Source organism: Drosophila pseudoobscura, chromosome 3 (assembly GCF_009870125.1).
Source record: "Drosophila pseudoobscura strain MV-25-SWS-2005 chromosome 3, UCI_Dpse_MV25, whole genome shotgun sequence".
In the NCBI taxonomy this organism is placed as follows: Eukaryota; Metazoa; Arthropoda; class Insecta; order Diptera; family Drosophilidae; genus Drosophila; species Drosophila pseudoobscura.
Window position 1 is genome coordinate 16229056 of NC_046680.1, and position 22961 is coordinate 16252016.

Here is a 22961-nt window from a genome sequence, read left to right on the forward strand (position 1 = left end):
GATCAGAGCTATTTAAAATAAATTTATTGTAAGCAAAACATAAGCAATAAAAAATTCAATTGGAATTACTCGAGCTCTCGAACTCGTACATCTTGCTTTTTACGATCTTTCTTTTGAATTAAGATTTGACCAATAAGCCACAAGCTATGGGCATACTGTATTGCTGGGGAAAAATAGATACTATCGATGGTTGAAAAAAGCCCATCTTCGATAATATTGAGCGGGAAAATTTAACATCGGTCTGGCAGCACCCTAAAATGCCTAAAATTTTATACTTTTCATAGTATTTTATAGTATATTTTAAGACGCGTTATAAACCCACCCACCAATGTAAAAATCGTGTAGAAATGCTATTGAGAGCCATAGCTAAAATGAAATGTAGTTAATATGTAGTAAATTCGTAGTTATGGTGGACTTACCATGTACAAAAATTCATTTGGTGGAAATTGTTGTTGACTTTAAACCTTACTGTACAAATAATTGAATCGTGGTTAGAACTTAAATTAAACCAGTTTTCTAAGAAAGTGATTCGCCAATCGAATAAAATTATGAATGCAGGTCTGAGGGTCCTAGCTAGCCAGTAATATTCAACCGAATATCAAAAACGAGGAATATGATGGAATTCGAATACAAATAGTTCGCCGGTATATTTACGGTATTTTTCTGAGGACCAGACCGTACTTTCAATGGACAAATCCGCGGTCACACTGCCTAGCATACTGTATCAATATACTGTACTTGTGTTGTTGTTGACAAAATAATTAAATCGAAAAGTAACACAAAAAATTCGCACTCTAGGTATACAGCGCGCGAAAAGATATTCTCTCGGCAAATGTAAAATCTGGACACATGGGCCGCAAACCATACATGATTACATACATACATATGCATATGTGGTAGACGCGAGTTTATGAAAAACCAATTACAAAAAACTGAAGCACGAGTGTGGTGTAGTTTATGTGCGTTGCATACAATAAAGAAGGAGGAGAGTCTTGGCTGTTTTGGGGCAGCATAAAATCGATTCGGAGTGCATTTTTGTGAGGGTGTGGGTGTTTGTGGCGAGTGTACATGCATGTGTATCTTTGTTGCAAATGTGAAGAAGCAGCAAGCTCACGCGCTTCTTTTCCCCTACCCTACCTCCTGCCAGCCTACCCTCAGGGCCATCAGCTGAAAGTAATAGTTGATAAAAGCTGTAAATCTACTATAAGCCCGATCTGTTGGCTGATTGCAAAAGAGTGAAACAAGCAAAAGAACCTCAACCTGTGTTAATATCAGCCTTAAAACTATTCAGGTATGTAAACTAAAAATATAAAAATGCGCGCCCTTGTGTGCGTGTGTGTTCTGCATGTGTTTGTGTGTGCCAGAAGTTCATACCTAACCTCAATTAGCCCCAACTGATTACGATAGGCGGCAAACGGAAACTCCAGTGGGCATTAAATATTTAAAAATAATACATTCGCTGTAGTAGGCTTTTCTGAGGGATGTGAATGGAGCGTACAAAATTTTGTCTACCCCACTCCCAGCAGTTTCTTTGCTTTGAGGTTAGAAAGTGGAATTTCCTTTATCAATGACAAGATTTACCGATAAATTGCTGATGGACTTAGCAAATAACAGTTACAATTGTTAATAATGCTGAGGCAGTGCTGTCTGTATTGTGGAAATATTTCTTATCGGCTTGTTTTTTTGTTCGTTTCGTGAAACGCCTGTATGTGTAGGTAATTTAAAGTTCCGCAATCTGCTGGCACGTGTGTATGTGTGTGTAGTCATTTTTAATTGTCTTTGATTTAATAAAATTAAAAAAAAAACAATGCCATTTAGTAAATACAAATAAAAAGGGAAGGAAGATGTTGAATATAGGCAGCAGACATAGGCGCACACACAGAGGCAGAGCGTTTACCGCGCTCAACTTTTGTTATTGTAGCAACTAAACTAGGACTGCCAACTAGCTAAAAATTTTATTTAACATAACGTAACTATATTTATATGATGCCTCCTGATATCAACCTGTCAAGATAATCAAAAATTAATAGCCAAAAGTTGAATAAGAATATAAAAACAAGTTGGCAGCTTCTCCCAGCTACATATATTCGTGCATCTGTGTGTGTGTGTGTCTGGCTACAAGGTGATCCACACTGTGCTTAGCCTTCGGTTGGTCGGGGATTTTGGGTAAATTCTAATTAAATAATTCGTTGAAATCAAGCTTACTGCTCTGCTGATTGAGAGAGAGATACACACAGCCACACACTCGTATAAATGCATTCTTTTGTGCTTTCTTTGCGGCCATCACAAGACGTTTTCCCCCAATTTTCTTTATGAAGCGCGTCAAGTTTCGACTGGGTCCGAGTCTGGTTTGGGCTTTCGGCTGTTTGGAAACTTGAAAAACAAGTTCCCAGTCGGCGCACTTCATTTTTGAACTCTCCACCGCGCACAGCACTCACACAAGCAAACACACACTTCATTTCTCAGTATTTGTTTTAGATGCCTGGGTCTCTGGGCCTAGATTGGTGGTCTCGTCGCGATCTCTGCCCTCTCAGCTTGAAGCGAGAAGCACTTGCCGCGCAGACGATTGCATGCAATTTGCCAGAGGCCATCGAACAAGTCTTGAACTTGATGTTGGAGACTCATTCTACGAGTACATGTATTAGACGTTCAACAATTTCTTACATTTTCAGTTACGGTTCGGTGGTGCTCAATATTGTCATGGTTACATTTTTAAAACAAATAGTAGTAGCAGTATCTTCTGTATTTTTTGTTTGCATCTTTTTGAAGCTGTCTTGTTCATTCACGTCTAATCATCAGCTCCATTCTTCTGTTTTAATGGTGTTTTTGGCATCCAAAAAGCTATCTGCTCAAGTGACAAACTGAAAATATTTGGTAATTAGCTGACCACACATGAAATTAGAATCTGTGGGGCGACCTATTACATATCATATGCATTCACGTGTATATCTTTTCGCCTGATAAAATGTGCGCCCGTTTTGGTCAGCTATGCCTGTTGTTGTTGGTGGAGCATTTAATGACTGCGTCGTGTCTTCTGGTAATGTTTCGCCGAGGGGCTTCGGCCTGGTCGTCGGCATGTGGCCATACTCCATCGAAGGCCTAAAATTAGCACACGGATAATTAGAAAGCACGGAACCACCTGGCATCAGACTGATGTTTCGGCATATATGTACTATATACGTATGTCGGGAACATCAATAATACCTGGAAAGGCAAACAAACCTTCCCGCAACACTGGAACCGCAATCACAATCTAGCGCGTGGGCGGCACACAGAGGTGTGGTTGTCCCTTTTGCTCCAAGGGATGTTGAACTGCAATCATCAGAGGGGGGAGACTGCAGGCTTCGGCCTAGACATGCGCTGCACAAGCTGCAAGTGAACTTTGAACTTTCAGTCTACTGACGAGAGGAGCTTCGTGTTGCTGCTCCAAGTTTTGGATGCACTTGATTTGCATTAGCCATCGACAGTAGCTGTGCGTTCCCGCATATCAGGTGCTAAGGTGCCATAGAGAGCGGAGAGCGCTCCCTTAAACTCTCTCTCGCTTGTGGGTCCATCCGGTCTGCATTGCGCAATGAGCGAAATAATCGATAATTGCAAGGTTTCCATTTCCACCACCCCACGCCAGATTTTTCGCGTGTACAGATTTCATTTTTGCCTGCTTCTTCCAGAAACAAATTGAGATTCCAACATGTGTTTTTTTGGGTTTGGCGACGGGAAGAGTATGCTCTGGTGGCCATCGACGACGGTTCCGCTGCGGCTCTACCGCCATTGTCATGGTGAGATGCACTTTGCTGCCTTTCTACGTTACACACAACACACACACAGACAAGCCACACGGCCACGAGTACGAGAGTGTGCGTTTTGTGAGTCCCTGTGTGCGTGAGCGAGGTGGTGGAGGTTGTGGATTGTAGTAGGTGTATATGTGCCGCCGCCACTGCCGCCGCAAAGTGTAACCGTGGCAGAGTTGTAGCCTGCTCTGTAGTCCGTTTGGTTTCTGATTTTCAGTTTTGTCGATTTCATTATGTACTGCAAGAGTATCGACGCCGACGTCGCCACCGCCGCCGTTTATATACAGCACACATTATTCAGTGTATGGGCTTCGCTCTTTTTCTCGCTCTTCTCGACCCAAAACAGGGTATCGACTGGTAATGTTGCCATGGCATTGTTGCTCGCGTCACGTTGCCAATGCGGACACCCTGTATGCGACTTGTTTTGCAAGCTCTCGTGCCGGCTCTTTCGCACCGTAACTGTGTTGGTGCTTTTTGCACTTACGTAATCTCCCAGTCATCCGACTCGACTCTCTGAGCAGTTGTTACTTATCCAAATTCTAAGCGCCATTTTTCTCATTTGCTGCTGCTCACGTCGATCTTTTCTTTCCTCAATTTATTTCGCCTCAATCGCTGGACTGTAGACCGAAGACCCCAGAGGCCATTAGCATGCAAGAGCATGGAGCAAACTTCCTTCCACTCGCACACGGTTCCACTGAAAGAGATTGCAGTTTAGAACCCAGGCGGTCAGATATGTGTGTGTCCCAAGTACATGGGCATCTGTTATGTACTTTTTTATTGCCTCTCACATCTCAAGCAACAGCAGCAGCAGCAACAGCAATGTTTCTCATTTTTAATGCGCGCCCGAGTCCGTGGTTTGCTGCGTTGCCACCCTATTTGATATGTTCATGGGCAGCAACAGAAGCGACGGGACGGCAAATGAATTCCAAAGCAACACTGCGCGCGCGCATTTACACTCCCTCTATTCCGCTCTGGGGCTCTCTCTCTCTCTGTTGCGACTTTACGTTCTCTCGCGCTCTTTTGTTGCTTCTTCGCACCAACACACTTACGCACAGACACGCATACATAGGCCACCTCTCTCTCTCTCTGCCCGTCGCAAGCAGCAGGCTAACCGACGAACTGCTGGCCGTTCAATCGAAAATGTTTGCGGCGGCGTTAAGATGTACGAAAAACGTTTCCTCGCTTAAACTGTGTGAATATCTGTAAAAACTCACAGAGAAACATTTATTTAAACGAAACAGAATAGTACAAACGCGGTAAAACAAAAAAGAACTCGTTGTGACAAAAAAAAATTGAATAAAAACGGTCCCAGCGATATTTCAAGTCTCGATTATACAGAAAACTATATTTTGGCGAAAGAAAAAGGTGAAAATTGGTAAAAACGTGTGGGAAATAGTTGCAAGTGCAAAATACAGCGTAAAACGTGAAAGTTTCCAATAACAAGCCCAACCAAATGGCAGTTTATAGTAAATATAAAGGCACACACACACACGCATATGTACATCTTTCGAGTATATACACAGCCGAAGCAAATGAGAAGCCCAGCCGTTGCTGATGTAAGTTGAAAGAGGCGCGGGGGAGGTGGGGCGGTCCGCAAAATCATGAATATGAAATATCCTTCAAGTGCACTTGGTGAAATCAAACAACTTTTGGTAGTGGCAAACGAGCAGCTAAAACTTGTGAAAAATACAACATTTTTAGGTTAGGTCAATTTCAATTGGTTTATATACACACACACACACGCTCAGTGGGATAGAGAAACCGAATACATGTATAAAGCGCACAGACAAAAAGTCGTCGACGACTGCGACGTGGTTGTTGTTTGTGCTGCTGCTCACACTCACGCACAGCAATTCACATGCACACACACACATGGGCGGAGGAGAGCGTCACACAGACACAACACATACACAAGTTTTAACCATTGCTTTTGGCTTGCTTATGAACTGACTGTATTTTTTCAACGTAGTGTCGTTTTATTTTCGTTCGTTGATTCGTTCCCTCTCAGTTCGTGCGCTTATCTTGACTTTTGCTTTGATGCGCCATTCGCATGTAGTGTGTGTGTGCTCGTACATTTAAATGGCTCCCAACACTGAATAATATAACCCGCTGGCGCTGGCTGGCCCCAGCCCCGGCCCACGGAGCTCCACGGAGCGCCGCCACCACACACAATGAGAGCATCATTTTTTGCTTCAGCCTCTCCTTCTTATTCACATCTTGGGCTCTTCCTCTTCACACCAGTCCGTCTGCCTTTTCTTGTTCTTGTTTGTTGTTCTTGGTTCGTTTTCTCATTTCGTTTCGGCTCTTTCAATTTTACACAGCTTTCTTCTATGACTATAGTACGAGTAGTATAGTATATGCCTTAGCTATTTTGTACATATTTCTCTCTACATCCATATGTTTTATTTGCGAAACTTATTAATAGCGCAGCGGTAGTGCGTCTGTGTTGAGTGTGTGCGTGTGTATGTGTGTGTAAGTGAGAAAGTAACACAAAATCTAAATAAAATATTAATTCGTGCATTAAAAACTACTAATAACGGTGTCTCCACTCCCCTGTCCGATAAATAAGAGAAAATGAATCAAGATTTAGAGATTGTTGTGATGCCAGACAGTGCAAAGAAAATAAGTGATTAACAATTTTTGCATATTTCTTGCCCGTCTACTTTGTGCTGCGTATTCTGTGCTATGTATACACTTAACAAAACAGATAAGATAATGTTCGTGTGCACGTAATAGAGCAGCAGAACGAGAACAAAAAAAATGGAGGGAAAATTTTGCCCACATGTCTCCCCCAAGCACACAGCAACACAGTCGCACACACACACAAACACATTCAGCTGCCATGAACGCCCCAATTTTGCGTTGGAGCCCAGAGCTCTTCCACTATGCGCGCTCAGAGGCACACGCAGCTCATACATACGTACATGACATGTGTATGTATGTTTGGTATGCACTGGCAATGCCGATGATGGCGGATCCAAAAAATACAATAACAAAAAGTGCCACACGGTAATTGAGAGAGTGTAAGATATAGGAGGAACGGAGGAAACGCATACAAACCAACTGGCTTTTTTCGCCGTGCTAATATCTAAAGGACTTGTGAGAGAGGGAAGCTTCGGAGCTTTTGTGCGGCTGTACAGGGTTTCAATATTTGTTTACAAACGCTGAGGCAACCAACTGGGGGTTCGCATTGGGTGGGTGGGTGATGGGGTGGCCCAATCAAGATGCACAGCGGAGGTGGTGTGCTGGTGGCATATGATGATCTTCAAGTCAAGGCGGTTTCGATTTGACTCCCGCCAGCAGAAGCCCGCGCACAAATACACTTTCATTCAAGTTATATTTACACTGAACCACTCTCTTTGAAGTTCCATTCTCACTGCTGTGCGCCGCGCAACTTTGCTCTCTCTCTCTCGAATGCCCGCCAAATACTTGATGTGTGTGCTGTGTGTGTGTGTGTGAGTGAGTGACGGGTTGTTGCTGGCCCCAAACGGGTGAAAAATACCTTTTGAAAAAATTTGCCATCTACTGCGCCTCAACAACAAATTTGCGCTCTCCTCTCTCCTGCTGACGGTCGCTCTCTTTACCTCTCTCCCTCTCTCTCTCGCACGCTAATATGGCTGCAGCGGGCACCGCCGCCACCACCTTTGCATTTGAGGATTGCTGCAGCCTTTGCCTTTGCCTTTGCCTGGCTCTTGTAAGCTGTAGTAGATACAGAATGTATACCAGCAAGCCCCGCTCCCTCCCCTCCCCCATGGAATGTACACATACATATATAGATATGCTCGGTCTGAGAGAGTGTGTGTGTTTTTCCCAGTGGATTCTATGCAAGCTGAGGTCGTGCATGGGACATTTGGCACCTTCCATGCGCCAACACAAGCAATTCAAAATGTGTATGAAATGAAAAGCTTGCTTAGGAAGTCTTTACTGTACCCGCTATTACCAATAACAAAGCGCGCGCCCAATTCCGGTTGCACGTATGTATAGTATAGTATTTGATTGTGTGTGTACATGTACATGTATGCCCAAGAAGAGAGCGTTGGCAACTCTCCTTCTATATACTCGTATTGTTATTGCCCCCTCCCTCTCGGGGTGGCAGCGGTGGGCTCTCTCTATCAAACACGGAACCCAATACAAAGGAACAAATGTTCTACGACTAAAGTGTGTTTTTTTTTTGCGATATGGCAAAAGAATTTCGTGCTGTTCGCAAACTAAAAAATGTTTGTTCGAAAATATTTCGTTGAAATGGGAAAATGTGAAATTGGGGATTTCTTATTGGCATATTTCTTCCGCTAACAAATTAATTTAACATTTGATTCCATTCGTTTTGCTTGCAGTTGGCGTACCTTAAGATACAAATAGCAGCAGAGCTGGAGAGACCACGCACGACGTGGCATAAGCAAAGAGAAACACTGGAGTAGTAGCAGCCGCAGCATCAGCATCGTCGTCGTCGTTGCAGTCGCCGTCGTTGTCAATCTCTCGATTACAGAACCTCAGGGCATTTGCCGCTAGCGTGCGACCAAATGCATAGACAACATATGTTGCACTTACGAGCAGTTCAAGATCAAGAGCCGCAGTCAAAGCAGTTGCGACCACGACCGTTTGTTGCGTACTATATACGCTCATAGAGAGCGGCGAGAGGGCGAGAGAGGGAACACCACCCAATATCCCAGCAGTATCCAGCATCCCTGTGCTTAGCCAGGGACCGGACCGGACCACCAAAACGGCGTCAAAGGGGAAGAGCCGCCCAGAAGGAGAAGCAAACAGACAGACAAGAAACGACAAGATGATGAAACGCACCCGTGTCGACGAGGTGCAGTTCGGGACACGTCCCGGCCCACCAGCTCCGGGCGTTGTCGGTGTCGGAGTTGGAGTTACTGGCGTTGGCGTTGGCGTGGGTCCCACTTCCGGCGTCAGTGTCAGCGGCGGTGGCTCCGCCACCGTGGGCGTAAACACAGGCGTAACAATCGGCACTGTGGTACCAAGTGCGCACAGTGCCACCATTAGCGGCATCAGTTCCATACACCATCGCATCCTCACCCCACAGCATGGCGGTGCCCAGACCATAGCCTATCTGCCGTCCACCACGCCGACGGCAACAAATCTAAAAACAACGAGCTCAATTGTTGACAGCACCACCAGCGGCAGCATCAGCAGCAGCAGCATCAGCACCAGCACGAGCACAGGAGCAGCAGGAGCCCAGGTGGCCACTGTAGGAGTGGGAACAGTTGGAGGAACTGGTGCTGCAGGAGGAGGAGTGGTTGTATCCACCGGCAGCGCGGGCACACAAACACTGCAGTATACCACATGTGAGTATTTCTGTGATTCTTGTACATTTCTAGACATTACTGAAAGCATCCCTTTCACTTGCAGCCTACAGCGTGGCCTCCATTCAGGCTGGAGGAACTCTCAAGGGGAGCACAACGGTGGACGGTGCCAATACCGTGCAGATTCATGTGACAGGAGGAGGAATGGTAGGAGGATCCGCTAACCCATCCATCGCCCAGACAGTCTCGAGCAGCTCGCAGACGGCAAGCAGCACCATACGGCAGCGTACAATAAGCGGCACACAGACCGCGGCCAGTGCCGTCAGCAATCTCACATCGATGGCGCAGCAACAACAGACGCCTGGCAGTCTGCCCCAGACGGCCCAGACACCGCCGGCTGCTGCTGTTGCTGCAGCTGCTGTGGCGGCGGGAGGAAGCAGTACCCCACCGCAGGGACAGGGGTCTGGTGGCGGAAATGCCACGCCACGACTGAAGGTGGAGGATGCCCTCAGCTATCTGGATCAGGTGAAGTACCAGTATGCGGACCAGCCGCAGATTTACAACAACTTCCTCGACATCATGAAGGAGTTCAAGTCGCACTGCATCGACACCCCGGGGGTGATTGAGCGCGTCTCGACGCTCTTCAAGGGGCACACGGAGTTGATCTATGGCTTCAATATGTTCCTGCCGCCTGGCTACAAGATTGAGATCCATTCCGACGCCCTCGGCTGCTCGGTGCCGGTGGTATCTATGCCCTCGCCCCCCGGCGCACCCACCAGCACTGGGACTGTGCATATGATAGCCGGCAGCCCCTTGGCCAGTGCCGGACATAACTTGAAGACCACCTTGACTGCCGCCGGAGTAGGGGCAGGAAGTGGAGCTGCCGCTGCGGCAGCCGTTGCACAAATCCAATCGGCAGGCGCCGTCAATCTGATGACCCATGGCGGTGCATCGCTCACCCAGACCACGATTCATGCCCTGCAGCAGGCCACGCCACCGCAGTCTCAGTCCCCGGGGCATGTCCATGTGAGCGTGACCAGCTCGCCGGCGCCAGCTGTTGTGGCCGTGCCTGGAGGAGGTCAGCCGCCGGGGGGTATCTCCGTGTCGGCGCACAACATGCCACAGAATTACTCGCGGGATCGAGAGCGGGCCACAATCACACCAACCGGTCAGGTGGTGGGTGCAGCGGCTCCTGCAGCAGCCAGCAGTATTGTTGTGGGCGGGGGTCCGCCCACTCCGAATTCCTTGAGTGAACTAAGTCCACACGGTGGTGCAGGAGCAGGCGCTGGTGGAGGAGCGGGTGCCCAGCAGCACAATCTGCATCACATACAGCAGGCGCATCAGTCGATACTCTTGGGCGAAACGGGGCAGCAGAATCAGCCCGTAGAGTTCAATCACGCCATAACCTATGTAAATAAGATAAAGGTGAGAGAGAACAGACCAAGAGAATAGTCGAAATCGTTTGCTAATCTGTGTATTTCCATCCCGTTTAGAATCGTTTCCAAAACCAGCCGGCCAAGTACAAGAAATTCCTGGAGATTCTCCATGCGTATCAGAAGGAGCAGAAGGTCATGAAGGAGGGCAGCTTGAATCAGGGCAAAATGCTCACCGAACAGGAGGTCTACACACAGGTGGCCAAGCTCTTTGGCCAGGATGAGGATCTGTTGCGAGAATTTGGTCAATTCCTGCCCGATGCCACCAATCATCAGTCGTCGGGTGGGGGCCAGTACATGGCCAAGGCCTCGTCGGTGCACTGCAATGATCACAGCAAGCAACAGCAACAGCAGCGTACCACGGCCACCCTGAGTGGCGGGGCGCACATTACCATGTCGAGTGCCTCGCCAGCTCACAGCATTGGCTCCCCCCTCCATCTAAGTGGTGGGGGCACGCTCCCGCAGACGCTCGACAGTAGCGCCCATGCGGCGGCCATTGGCAATCTATCGGCGGTTAACACTAGCGTCAGCATCAAGACTTACAACAACAATCAGCAGCAGCAGCAGAACCATGTCATTGCTTCGCAACGGAATGACGTCCTCTTTGAGAAGGACTATCATGGTGTGTCCCCAGCCAGCCTGCAACAGCACCAGTCGCACCATCGGGGAGCCGGCGTGCCCCATCATCATTTGGCGGGGACTCCCGGAGCGCCCAATATACGAGTCGGAGCCGGCGGCAGCGTCATGGTGGCCTTTGAGAAGGAGCATCGCAACAATCATCATGTACAGAAGTTCGTGGGAGGACACTCGCAGAACCAGAGCCTGTCGCATGGCCACAATGCCAAGAAGTCGCCCAGCTATGGCCTCTCCTCGGTGATTGGATCCTTGCCGCACCTTTCGGACAATTCCCTAGACCGCAGCTCGCCGGGAATCAACTATGGTGCGACCGCTGTCTTGACCGCTATCCACCATGCGGGTCCGAATAACTCTGCAGCAGCCGCCGCCAGACGGCAGGTCGGCGAGGACGGTGGCCTGTATGGGAGCGGCGGAGCAGGCGGACCGCCGCCGGCCAAGCGATCCAAGACCTTTTGCAGGGATGTCAGCTTCTCGGAGGCATCCAGCAAGTGCACCATCTCGGATGCGGCCTTTTTCGATAAGGTGCGCAAGGCACTGCGCAGTCCCGAGGTGTATGACAATTTCCTGCGATGTCTGACGCTATTTAATCAGGAAATTGTGTCCAAAGCGGAACTCCTGGGACTCGTCTCACCCTTCCTGATGAAGTTTCCCGATCTTCTACGCTGGTTCTCCGACTTTCTGGGCCCGCCCATTGGTTCGGGTCAGGGTCAGGGCCAGGGCCAGGTGGGAGGAGCAGGAGGCGCAGGACTTATCGATGGCATGCCCCTGGCGGCCACACAACGACAGGGCGGCAGCAGCAACAGCAGCTCCCATGATCGGGACCGCGAACGGGGCGGAAATCATCCCACGGCCGCCGAATATGTTCAAGATGTGGACCTGTCGGCGTGCAAGCGACTGGGCGCCTCCTACTGTGCCCTGCCGCAGTCGTCGGTACCGAAAAAGTGCAGCGGACGTACGGCCCTTTGTCGTGAGGTGCTCAACGACAAGTGGGTATCCTTTCCCACGTGGGCCAGTGAGGATTCCACATTTGTCACGTCGCGCAAAACGCAGTTCGAAGAGACAATTTACAGGTAAGAAAGGACTCTCCTCCTCTTCCTTCAGTCCTGCCACACTGCACCAAACTGTGAAATAAGTCCGAAAATAATCCTCACGGGTGGGGCTATGGGGCTTTGGTGCTTTGGTTTTTCCTTTCCTTTCTTGGGACCTATTTCGTGGTGTCGGACAGACTCTTCTGTTTTAGTTTTTTCTTGGATCCTCTCTTGTTTCTGTTTCTGTTTCTTTGGCTTTCGTTTATTTGAATTAACCAATGCGCACGTGTTTCTAAACAAAAGGAATATTCACAGAACGGAGGACGAGCGATTCGAGCTAGATCTGGTCATCGAGGTGAACAGTGCCACCATCCAGGTGCTGGAGGGTGTCAACAAGAAGATGTCGCGCATGTCCAGCGAGGAGTTGGCCAAGTTCCATTTGGATGACACTCTGGGCGGCACATCGCAGACGATACACCAGCGCGCCATTCATCGGATATACGGCGACAAGTCGGGGGAGATAATCCAAGGCATGAAGAAGAACCCCTCGGTGGCCGTGCCCATTATCCTGAAACGGCTGAAAGTCAAGGAGGAGGAATGGCGGGATGCACAGAAGGTATGTCTCCAAAGCTAGTCCAACGGTCGAATATAAATCTTTAACCGCTCGTGACTTCCTTTTTTGCAGGGCTTCAACAAGCAGTGGCGCGAGCAGAACGAAAAGTATTATCTCAAGTCACTGGACCATCAGGCAATCAACTTCAAGCCCAACGACATGAAGGCCCTGCGCTCCAAGAGTCTGTTCAACGAGATCGAAACGCTGTACGATGAGCGGCACGATCAGGAGGATGATGCCATGGAACAGGCTGGACCCCATCTTGTGCTGCCCTACAAAGACAAGACCATACTGGATGATGCCGCGAATCTGTTGATCCATCATGTCAAGCGGCAGACGGGCATACAAAAGCAGGAGAAGCAGAAGATCAAGCAGATCATCCGACAATTTGTGCCTGACCTGTTCTTTGCGCCGCGGCAGCCGCTCAGCGATGATGAGCGGGATGACGGTGAGTCCCCCCTCCCCCCCCTTTTATCTGTATCCTTTATCCAAGTATCCCCAGTAGCTATTAACCTCTAACCCCCCATCCCTCCAAATATGGGCATTTCCAAGAAAAGGTCCAACAAGACCCAACCATTTCAAAGTCAATTAAAACTTAAGTCATTTAATCAGTATAATTTGGAATTTCACTTTAAAACGTATTAAATTTAGCAACTGTTTATTTATTCAGTAATTTTTGCTGATATTTATTCAGAATTTTTGGTATATTTTTCCTTAATTATTTAGATACGTAGTTATAAAGGATCTTCCATATAGTTTTTCTAACACTTCGATTATTTATCTAATTTAAAAAATAAATAAAAAATAAATTGTTTAAGCTCTAGTAAGATTCGGCTTCCCGCTGATAACAAAAAATATATAATTTGAAAAATTAACATTCAATATTTCAAAAATATCTTTAATGCGGTTCATTCTTTCAATTTTAAACCTTCTAAAAAATTATATTTGATATCAATTTGATGTTCTGGAAATGCCCATATTTATATGGTTTCACCTCCGTTTTCTATTAATTTCAAGCACATTTGAATTATTGATTATTGTTTATTTAATTTATGTCGAATAGTATTTTAATATAGTGAATGTTTTTTCGTTTTCTTCTTTCTTTTTGGTTACGTAATTTAATATTAAAAAACAAACCACCAAAAACCACTGCAACCCACAACCACTTGTAACGTAATGAAACATCATATAACGATATCTGTAACTGATTAACCCCCACAAAAATGGAATGCACACCTACTGAACCACATCGAATATCGAATACCGTATCCCTATATCTATTAGCCTTTCCATTTTTGGCAGATGACAATATCAAAATGGACGTAGACCAGTCGCCGCTGGGTCGAGCCGACTCGGTGACTCGAAATACCAAGGGATCGCCCAGCGAGGGCGGATCCCCAGCATGCAGCACGGCGAGCACCAGCAGCAGTGCGGCGGCGGTTAAAAATGAAGCTGATGAGGTCAAGACAACGACGGGATCAACAGCGACGACAGTATCTTCATCATCTACGACAACAACAACGACGACGACGACGTCCGCCAGCTCATCTACAGACGATGCAACGCCATCAACATCCACAGCGGCGGCAGTAACAGCAGCAGCAGCAGCAGCAGTTACATCTGGATTAGAGGCCAAGACAAAGGATGAGTCTGTGTCTAACCGAGATGAGGCAGCAGGCAGCAGTACCAGCACCAGCACAGGAAGCGTAGTGTCCAGTCCCAGGCCAGGACAAGATTCAGCAGCAGCAGCAGTAAATCCCAGCGATGTGGAAATCAAGCAAGAGCAACCACACTCTGACTTTGTCCATCCCAAGCTTTTGCCACAGCATGCACAGGGCCAGCATGAGGTGAGTTTTAACCAGACTGGACTGGGGACTCGCTGATCCATAATGTATATATCGTTCCCCCTCCCAGGATGAATCCTACTCGCTTTTCTTTGCCTCCAACAACTGGTATCTGTTCCTGCGCTTACACGCGATTCTCTGCGATCGTCTTCATCATATGTACGAGCGGGCGCGTCTACTGGCCATCGAGGAGGAGCGTTGTCGGGTGAATCGGCGAGAGAGCACCGCCACCGCGCTGCGGCTCAAGCCCAAGCCCGAGGTTCAAGTGGAGGACTACTATCCCACCTTTCTGGATATGCTCAAGAATGTCCTAGACGGCAACATGGACTCGAACACGTTCGAGGACACGATGCGTGAAATGTTCGGCATTTACGCCTACGTATCCTTTACGCTGGACAAGGTATGTGGTGTAATATACATATGTAATTAGCGGACTATCTCGATTGCTAATCATTTGTTCTTCTCCCTGTGTTGCCAGGTTGTTTCGAACGCCGTTCGCCAGCTGCAGTATTGCGTCACTGAGCGAGCCGCCTTGGACTGCGTGGAGTTGTATGCCACCGAACAGCGGCGCGGCAGCACTGGCGGCTATTGCCGCGATGCCCACAAAACGTTCGACCGCGAGATGATGTATCAGCGCAAGGCGGAAAGCATGTTCAACGAAGAGAACTGCTTCAAGGTGTTCATCGTAAGTAGTGCTGGAAACCCTTACGCCAAAAAATACTTCTATAACGAATCGTGTGCGCTATCTTGCAGTACAAAATTAACTGTCGCGTTACCATCGAATTGCTCGACTCAGAGCCCGAAGAGGCGGACAAGCCGGCGCTGAAGGCCCAAAAGTTCAGCAAATACGTCGAGAGAGTAGCGAATCCAGGTCTCGGCGGTAGTGGCAGTGGGAATAGTGCAGCCCTGAGCAGCGACAACATTGTGGAAGAGTCCGACATCAAGACGGAGGAGGAGGATGAAAATGCCGAGGTGAGTGTTGGGCAGGAGGAGCTGGGCAGCAGCAGTATTTGAGCCAAAGCCAGAGCCAGAGCCGCTTTGCGTGTGTGCTGGAAGAGTGGTTAACCATGTTGTTTGTGTATTCTGTTATTCATTTATGTTTTATTTCCCGATTCGTATCCTCCTCTGTTGTGATTTAAGTACTTTTCACTGTACATACCATACTACACCATACCATAACATAACATAACAAAACATACATTGAACAAGTATAGTTTAGACCTTAGACCCACAAAAAATGGACCGACTACTGAACCACCAACTCAACCAACCCACCTTCTGTATATATTAGTTTTGGTTAAGTCTGTTATCTGTTGTTGTATATCTATCTATCTGTCGCCTTTAGCCGTTGCACACGCTTAAGTTTTTTTCTCTTCTCGTTTTGCCAGGCTCGGGTGCACACATTTTTTGTTGTTGTTTGTTTAAATACTTTAAATACTCTTTTTTTTCGATATTTTGTTCAACTATATTCCGTTTGGATATCGTTTATCAACATGCCAATTGCCAACTTTTGCCAATCGCCCACATACATATCGATGAAAACAATCGATTGAAAAATACCAGAACAAACAAATTAAAAGCAATTAAAAAGAACGAGAAAATATTCACTAATCTAATTAATGCTTTTTTGCATTCTTTTCTCTCATTTTTTTCCAATTTATTTTTTCGTACCAGGTCAATTCCAAGGCTTGAAATAACAAAATAGTTTTGATAATTTCATTGAATAAGAAGAAGAAAAAGTCATATTGCAAAATGAAATAGTAATAAATGAATTTGTTTTTTGATTACCAGAACAAAACAAAAATACCAAAACTTACATCGCAATAGCAACCGTAACACCAACAACCTTTTCACCCATCACACCCACACCCACATTCACACCGACACATGCATAAGAATGTAAAGAACCGTTCGTCCAAGCAATAACAAGCAACAATAATGATGAGAAACCGAATTGTCACCCAAATAAATGTAGCACTTACCACCAACCCACCATACCATACCACACCACACCACACAACTCACGCATATACATAGACACCTGCCAACAAACATATTGTACATACCTAATGTAAAATAGTAGAACAACAACAATAGTTATAAACGTAGGCACGCGCTTGCATTTGTTTCTGATTTTGTTATGCCTTGAGTTTGTCTCCTTAGTGCTCTATCTCGGAGGTCAATAGGTCAGTCTCGCGTCGCGAAGATACTCTTCTCGGGCAGGTGAAAGAAAGACAGTGTGTGTGTGTGTGTGTTGGTTGGGAATGAGAGAGGATGAGGTGTGAGAAAAGGATACAAGATTGCGGTGTGAAGTTGTTCAGTTCCAGTGTTGAGCAGCCCTAAATTTTAGGGGCTTTGCGACACCACACATACATATGTATATGTAAATATTTATTATCGTGTTTTTATTGTATATAACATTTGGCGTCAACGTACATCGTACATATGTAATTAAGTGTAAAAGTTTAGTAGCTAATTTTGTAAAGGAAGAATAACAAGCCAAATAATGTCTTTTTAAATTAAATTAAACAGCAGTTCGGTAATAATTTTTATATATAGGAATTTAAGACAAACACACACGAGACTACAAATTACAAATGCCAACACCATAATTGTAAATGAAATCAAAACATAATACAGAATACAATCACCAAATGTGGATATTACCGGAGAGTGAAAAATCGAGAAAATATATATGGAGCAGCAGCCTATTATTAAATTAAATTAATTAATTGCACTTATTGATGGTCAAGAGGGTGCCTCTGAGGTGGGGTGAGGTTTAGTGCAGCTCAAAGAAAGCAGGTTCAGTAATTAAAATGTACTTAAGTCTTAAGCAAGGTAAGTGGTCGTCGCATCGTAGAACTACTCATCATCTCAATTGATTAGACGTAAATACTGTAAAAGATTAAGTTTACGTCCGAGTTGAGTTTTGTTGGTATTATTGTACTATGTATATGTGTGTACTATGTAAATGTGATTCAGTTGCTCCGTAAATGTGTACGTGTCGATCTTTGGCTTGTCTGGCCTGGTACCACCTCTACTACATCTGTTGTTTGACTTGTCTTTGTTTTTCCCCCCAACCCAACTCCTCTTTTTCCTCCTATGTATGTATTCCTCCTATCTCTTATGTAATGCTCATTGTTAGTAGTGCTACACACACACACACGCCTCCACAAACACCTCCACACAAACACACACTCACAACAGACACAAACATACGCATACACAGCTTTAAGTAATATTCGTAAAACTCTCTGTGGAAGCATGCTGCATTGCCCCTCAATTGCTGCCGGCAATTGCCATAATTATGGACAATCAGAACTAATCGTTGCCCCGTCCCCGTTCTCATTGCAGCATTCGCGAGGAGGAGGAGGAGGAGGAGCACCCAAGGCACGTTTCCTGCAGCGCAACAAGCGCAGGTCGCAGCTACACGAGGAGCAAGTGCGCCAGTTGTTTGATCAGAAGCGGAGCCGGAGTGAGCATGTGGCAGCCGCAGGAGCCTCCACGACTAACGCTGCTGAGGCAGGCTCTGAAGCCAATTCAACCGGCAGCAGCACCAATAATAATAACAACAACAACAATAACAATTGGGGCAAGCGTCTGCCGGAGAGACTGGGAGCTCCACAGGTGGGCCTAGCCGAGCAGTACGCCTTCAACGATCGCGATGAGATCACCACAAATTCCAGCAACGGCCGTTGCTTTGTGACCAGCAAGAATCTCAAGCTACTCAAGTACGATGCAGTGCGTCGTGCCAAGAAGGTGAGTCATCGAACTCTACGAATAGCAGCAGAAGAGGCAGAAGTGTAACTCGTTTCCCTTTGTTCCCAACAGAGTCATTGCCGCGTCACTCAGGCGAAGTACGTGCGGTATCAGGCCTACGTCAACAATTGGCTGCAGCAGCACGTCAGCGAGCAACTGCAGCAGAACTGCAGCGATTGGCTGCTGGGAAAGACGGCGGATCAGATCAATGCCAGTGGTTGGGGTGCTACCTGTAAGACCAAGTCGCTGCAGCAGAAGGATACCTCCAAGACCCCCTACCGCGTGTACACGAGATATAAGGTCATTCAACTTGGCGGCAGTGCGACGGGCGGCGGCTCAGTTGGTGGTCTGATAGGCGGAACGGCTCCATCAGCAACCACAGAAAACGCGGCAACAACATCAACTGTAACCACTGTGTTGGCCGCCGCCGTGTCCTCCACCCACCCAATAACCAATAGCAGCAGCAGTAGCAGCATTTTGTCAGGGGACTCGACCAACACCACCAATACCCCACAGCAGCATTGCAACAGTGCGGCAGCAGCAGCGGCAGCACCCACGAATGCCGCCGAGGCCCTGCAGCAGGTGCGTCCGATGGAAAGCTAACCGGAGCGGACAGCAGGAGCAGCAAAAGGAGCAGGAGCATGGTCAGATTCTGCCTGCATATGACGATATAAAGATGCAATGGATGATTTGTCTGTATTCAATAAAAAAATTTAATTATAAATGTGATACCAGCCGCAGTTCGGCGCGGCTTTGGATATTGGATATATATTTCATCGAAACGAAACAAAGCTCTTTTCACATTGTACAAAAAGTCATTTAATCATAGGCGTTTTGCTCCAAAACGAGAATTTGATAGGCTTATAGCTTGCATAACTTTTAGCGTTAGAGTTCACCTATGGCAGCGCGCTTTGTTTTTTATAGAGGCGCTTGTTTTTATTGAGCTAGCATTAAGTCAGTGCCCCTTTCTACCCACTAACGCAACCTAACTTGATAAGCCATATATATAGTATATACATATAGCTAAGGCACAGCAAACACATTGAGAAACGAGTTGTGCTAGTAATTAGATTTCAGAACACGTCTGTTTAGCGCTAAGATTTTATCTTTTACTTTTCCTACACATGTGTGACGTGACGTATTTTTATACAAAAGAAAGCCCAACAAAACAATCGCATCGCCCACACACAAACCTTGTACAATTCCTTGTGAATACTATTATATTATAGATATCTACGTGCTTAAGATCCCTAAAACTAAGTTGTATAAACGTAATGAGCAGATTAAAAGAGTTTATCAAAAGTGAAATGGCATTTGAAACGAGGAATCCAGCGATTACAAAGAAATAGAAATGTTTATTTGAAATAGTTATAACTTAAAATGAACGGCGCACAGTGCACTACACTACAGTAGTATTCGACACACAATTAAAAACATTGTATTAAATACAAATGCATTTCTCCATACATCACTTGTAAATGAAGTCCCGCCGCGTTATGATGCCAGCTATGCGATTCTCGTTGTTGATGACCAGCATGTGGCGCAGGCCCAAGGCCCGAAAGACTTGGAAGATCCTGGGCACCGAGTCGTGCTGTAAGGCAAGACCAGCAGGAACAAAATGAAATAAAATGTATCTGTAACATGGCTAAAAATATTGTTCCGACTCACCGCATTGACGCGCACTGGTGATGGATTCATGAACATGGCCAGGTCCACTGTGTATCTTATTTTATCATCCAGTTTTCGAACGCTCTGGAAACGCAAGGAAATGATTGCAATGCCAATCCGACGGGTACTCTTTTTGCAGGTCATTAGTCCTTACCTCAATTGATGGATACCGTGGATAGACATCGCGAAACGTTTGTATTGAAGTATCTGGTAGCCAGAAACGACAGTTCTCCACATACAGAGACTTTAACAGGATGACAATTAGCTGCGAGCGCAAAACAATGCCACAGACCCGACCCTGAGAGCGATGAACCTGCAGGCAATTCTGGATTAAATTAGTCTCACGGACAAGCAACTGTTTTCATAATCTTACGCCTTGGACATCATCCACAACGGGAAAACCATTGTGATCGCACTTCTTCAGCACATTGTAGATATAATGGGCGCTGTCGCGCAGCTTGATGCACACCACTGGACTGCTCAATATTTCGCGGGCTTTCAGCCCTTTATATTGTGGAAGCGGCTCCCAGGGCAGAATGGGCACGTGATTCACCTCGATTTGGGTGTCGTAGATGCCCTCGTTGAAGTAATCGCCCACCCATTTGGCACTGATGAGTGCAATGATCAGAGGGAAAAAGAACGATGTCTCCACGCCAGTGGTTTCCATCAGAATAACCGACAAGCTGATGGTCATGCGTAGAACACCACCCAGATTGGCGGCAGCTCCGATCAAAGCATATTTCCCGGGATGCAAAAATTCCTGTTTTGTACACGGAAAGGATTAACTGACTGGACTGATGGAGCATGAGCGACAGAGAACTTACAGTTTCAGGAAATAAATAGTACGTGACCATGGCGAAGAGACGTCCCCAAGCAGCGCCTACTAAAGCTGTTGGTATGAAGACACCCAGGGAGACGTTGAGGCCAAAGGTGGCACACGAGAGCACGTAATAGACAATCGTGAACATGGTCAGAGTGAGTATTTTGTGCGATCCTGAGAATAAGAGAAATTTAATATTTATATGGCACTAAGAAAAAAGGCACTAGCCCACCTGGTGGATCATGGAAAAGAGATCGGACTGTGGCCTCGGGCGTTTGAAACCAGAGTGCGGCCACTGCATTGTATTCATTGTCCTCGCAAAAGAGCTGAACAGGATGGATGGTTGGATCGTTACCCAGCGGCCGACAATCGTTGATAAAGTAAATCATCGTGCATGCCAGTGTAACGCCGAACATAGCCACCACAACGGCTTCGCACACCTTGCCAATCTTCCAGGGAATGTAACGTTTCCTAAATCCATTGATTTTTGTATTCAGCGAATTCCAGGCGGCCCCTAGTAGGCCTCCGGTTATGCCCAACAGCATGAAGATCGGCAATTCAAAATAGTCGAATTTCAGGGGTTGATCGAACTTTCCCAAATTGAAGAGGCCGGTGAAGGTGAAATCGTTCAGACCGTGATATGTGGACAGAACAAGGTTCAGAGTAAAGACGCTAATGATTGAGGCAACGAGAGTGCGCCAGATGAGATTTTGGTTCCAGAAGCTGGCTGCTTCTTCCAACGAGAACAGCATGCCGCCAATGGGGGCGCCAAAGGCGGCCGAAACTCCAGCAGCACCGCCTCCCAGGACAAAGTCCCTCTTCTCGTGATCATCCCTGAAGGCCTTAAAGACGCGGAAATCCTTTACGAATGTGGTGCTTTTTCCCTGCGATATGCCAGCGGCTACAACAGCGCCAGCGTGTATCATTGGCCCCTCCTTGCCGCCAGCCAAGCCGCCGACCACCGAGGTGATCACTCCAATAGCCTTCACTGCCAGGGTTTTGATGCGCACAATGCGTGGTATTTTCACGCCATTGAGGTAGCTCTTCACCTGCGGAATGCCACTGCCCGCCGTTATGGGTTCGATGTAGGTAACCATGGCAGCTCCAAATGCCACGGGCACTACGCTCAAGAGAATCCAGTAGAGAAAAGGCACAACTAAATCGCCGCCCGTAAAGTCGGTCTGTGGAACATTTTTCTCGACAGCTGCAAACATAAAATCATTTGAAGTAACCAAACCAATTAAGCAGTCTATCGTTACGTACAGGTCATGAGGAACATGTACTTCAGTTCGGAGAGTTCTTCGATGATAATGTCTATGGAGCAGGCAATAAGCGCTGTGATGATGCCAATTTGTATGAATATGATCCATCGTATGATATCTTTCCGCAGTGAGAACCGCTCCGTAAGCCTCTTTTTTTGTTCGTCTTGAAAAAGCTTATTTTCGCAAACTTCATAGTCTAAGCTCTGAAAATGCAATTTAGATTATGCATTGGCGATAGCACACGCCCACTGTCACTGTCAAACACAAACCCACCTCATAGTTGGGAGTAGATGCTGCTGCGGTCCGGGATCTTACACGGAAAATAGGTTCCGACTCAGCGTTATCCCGATCATTAGGTGGCAAATTTCCATTGACCGCCTGTAAATATTTAAAAGTGGATATAGAATTTCATTTATACTCGTACTTAGTGATAAGCAATTAACTTTCACAAAAGCAGTGGATGATTCATCCGACTTTTCCCCCTTATTTTCAACTTACACTATTGCCTGAATATGAAGGGGTGTGATCTAGTAATGCGGGTAAGTCGTCGTCGTCCTTGTCTGGCATCAAAGTCCCCGAATTATTGTTACCTACGCCGACACCTGTACTCGGTGTTGGAATATCGTCGATAAGGATGTCTACCACAGCTGTCGGCGGTGGCGAACTTTTTACTGCCACTTTCGGCACAACTGGTTCATCGTCGTCCGTTGTTTCTTCGTCTAAACTAATTAAAGTCTTTACATCGTCCATTACTCCAATTTTTCCATAAAATTGCGCACAAAAACTAAAAACAAAAAAAAAGTTCAAGTGTGACCCTCTGCTGTTGCTAACGAAATACCCAATACT

At 46.6% G+C, this 22961-nt stretch overlaps 2 protein-coding genes and 1 long non-coding RNA gene across 12 annotated transcripts; 1 reads left to right on the top strand and 2 right to left on the bottom strand.

Annotated features, from left to right (window-relative positions):
- The first annotated feature begins 677 nt into the window (after positions 1 to 677).
- Sin3A (SIN3 transcription regulator family member A) lies at positions 678 to 19673 on the top strand. 7 transcript variants are annotated; one of them, XM_015184821.2, is made up of 12 exons: positions 678 to 1291; positions 8123 to 9094; positions 9159 to 10477; positions 10546 to 12191; positions 12453 to 12765; positions 12835 to 13210; positions 14047 to 14609; positions 14677 to 15006; positions 15085 to 15291; positions 15360 to 15578; positions 17961 to 18365; positions 18438 to 19673. In XM_015184821.2, the coding sequence occupies exons 2-12, from the start codon at positions 8572 to 8574 to the stop codon at positions 18966 to 18968; spliced, it is 6432 nt and encodes a 2143-aa protein (XP_015040307.2). In that variant the 5' UTR covers positions 678 to 1291; positions 8123 to 8571; the 3' UTR covers positions 18969 to 19673. The 7 variants fall into 7 exon arrangements, with proteins under 7 accessions (XP_015040307.2, XP_033233639.1, XP_033233640.1 ...); XM_015184820.2 differs by lacking the exon at positions 678 to 1291 and adding an exon at positions 4896 to 5344; XM_001361377.5 differs by lacking the exon at positions 678 to 1291 and adding an exon at positions 4896 to 5153.
- On the bottom strand, positions 2608 to 4718 carry LOC26532110 (uncharacterized). 4 transcript variants are annotated; one of them, XR_001452304.2, is made up of 4 exons: positions 4559 to 4716; positions 3223 to 4482; positions 2925 to 3099; positions 2608 to 2861 (listed from the first exon to the last, which is right to left on the bottom strand). It is a non-coding gene; the product is annotated as an uncharacterized lncRNA (long non-coding RNA). The 4 variants fall into 4 exon arrangements; XR_001452305.2 differs by having other exon boundaries at positions 2918 to 3099; XR_004468654.1 differs by having other exon boundaries at positions 2608 to 3099; positions 3205 to 4482; positions 4559 to 4718.
- Positions 19674 to 19700: 27 nt separating the features above from the next.
- ClC-b (chloride channel protein 7) lies at positions 19701 to 22956 on the bottom strand. Its single transcript, XM_001361378.5, has 9 exons — positions 22614 to 22956; positions 22389 to 22493; positions 22117 to 22318; positions 21086 to 22057; positions 20858 to 21027; positions 20407 to 20793; positions 20188 to 20346; positions 20034 to 20117; positions 19701 to 19956 (listed from the first exon to the last, which is right to left on the bottom strand). Exons 1-9 carry the CDS (start codon positions 22863 to 22865, stop codon positions 19834 to 19836), a joined length of 2454 nt encoding a protein of 817 aa, XP_001361415.2. The 5' UTR covers positions 22866 to 22956; the 3' UTR covers positions 19701 to 19833.
- Between the last annotated feature and the right edge of the window lie 5 nt (positions 22957 to 22961).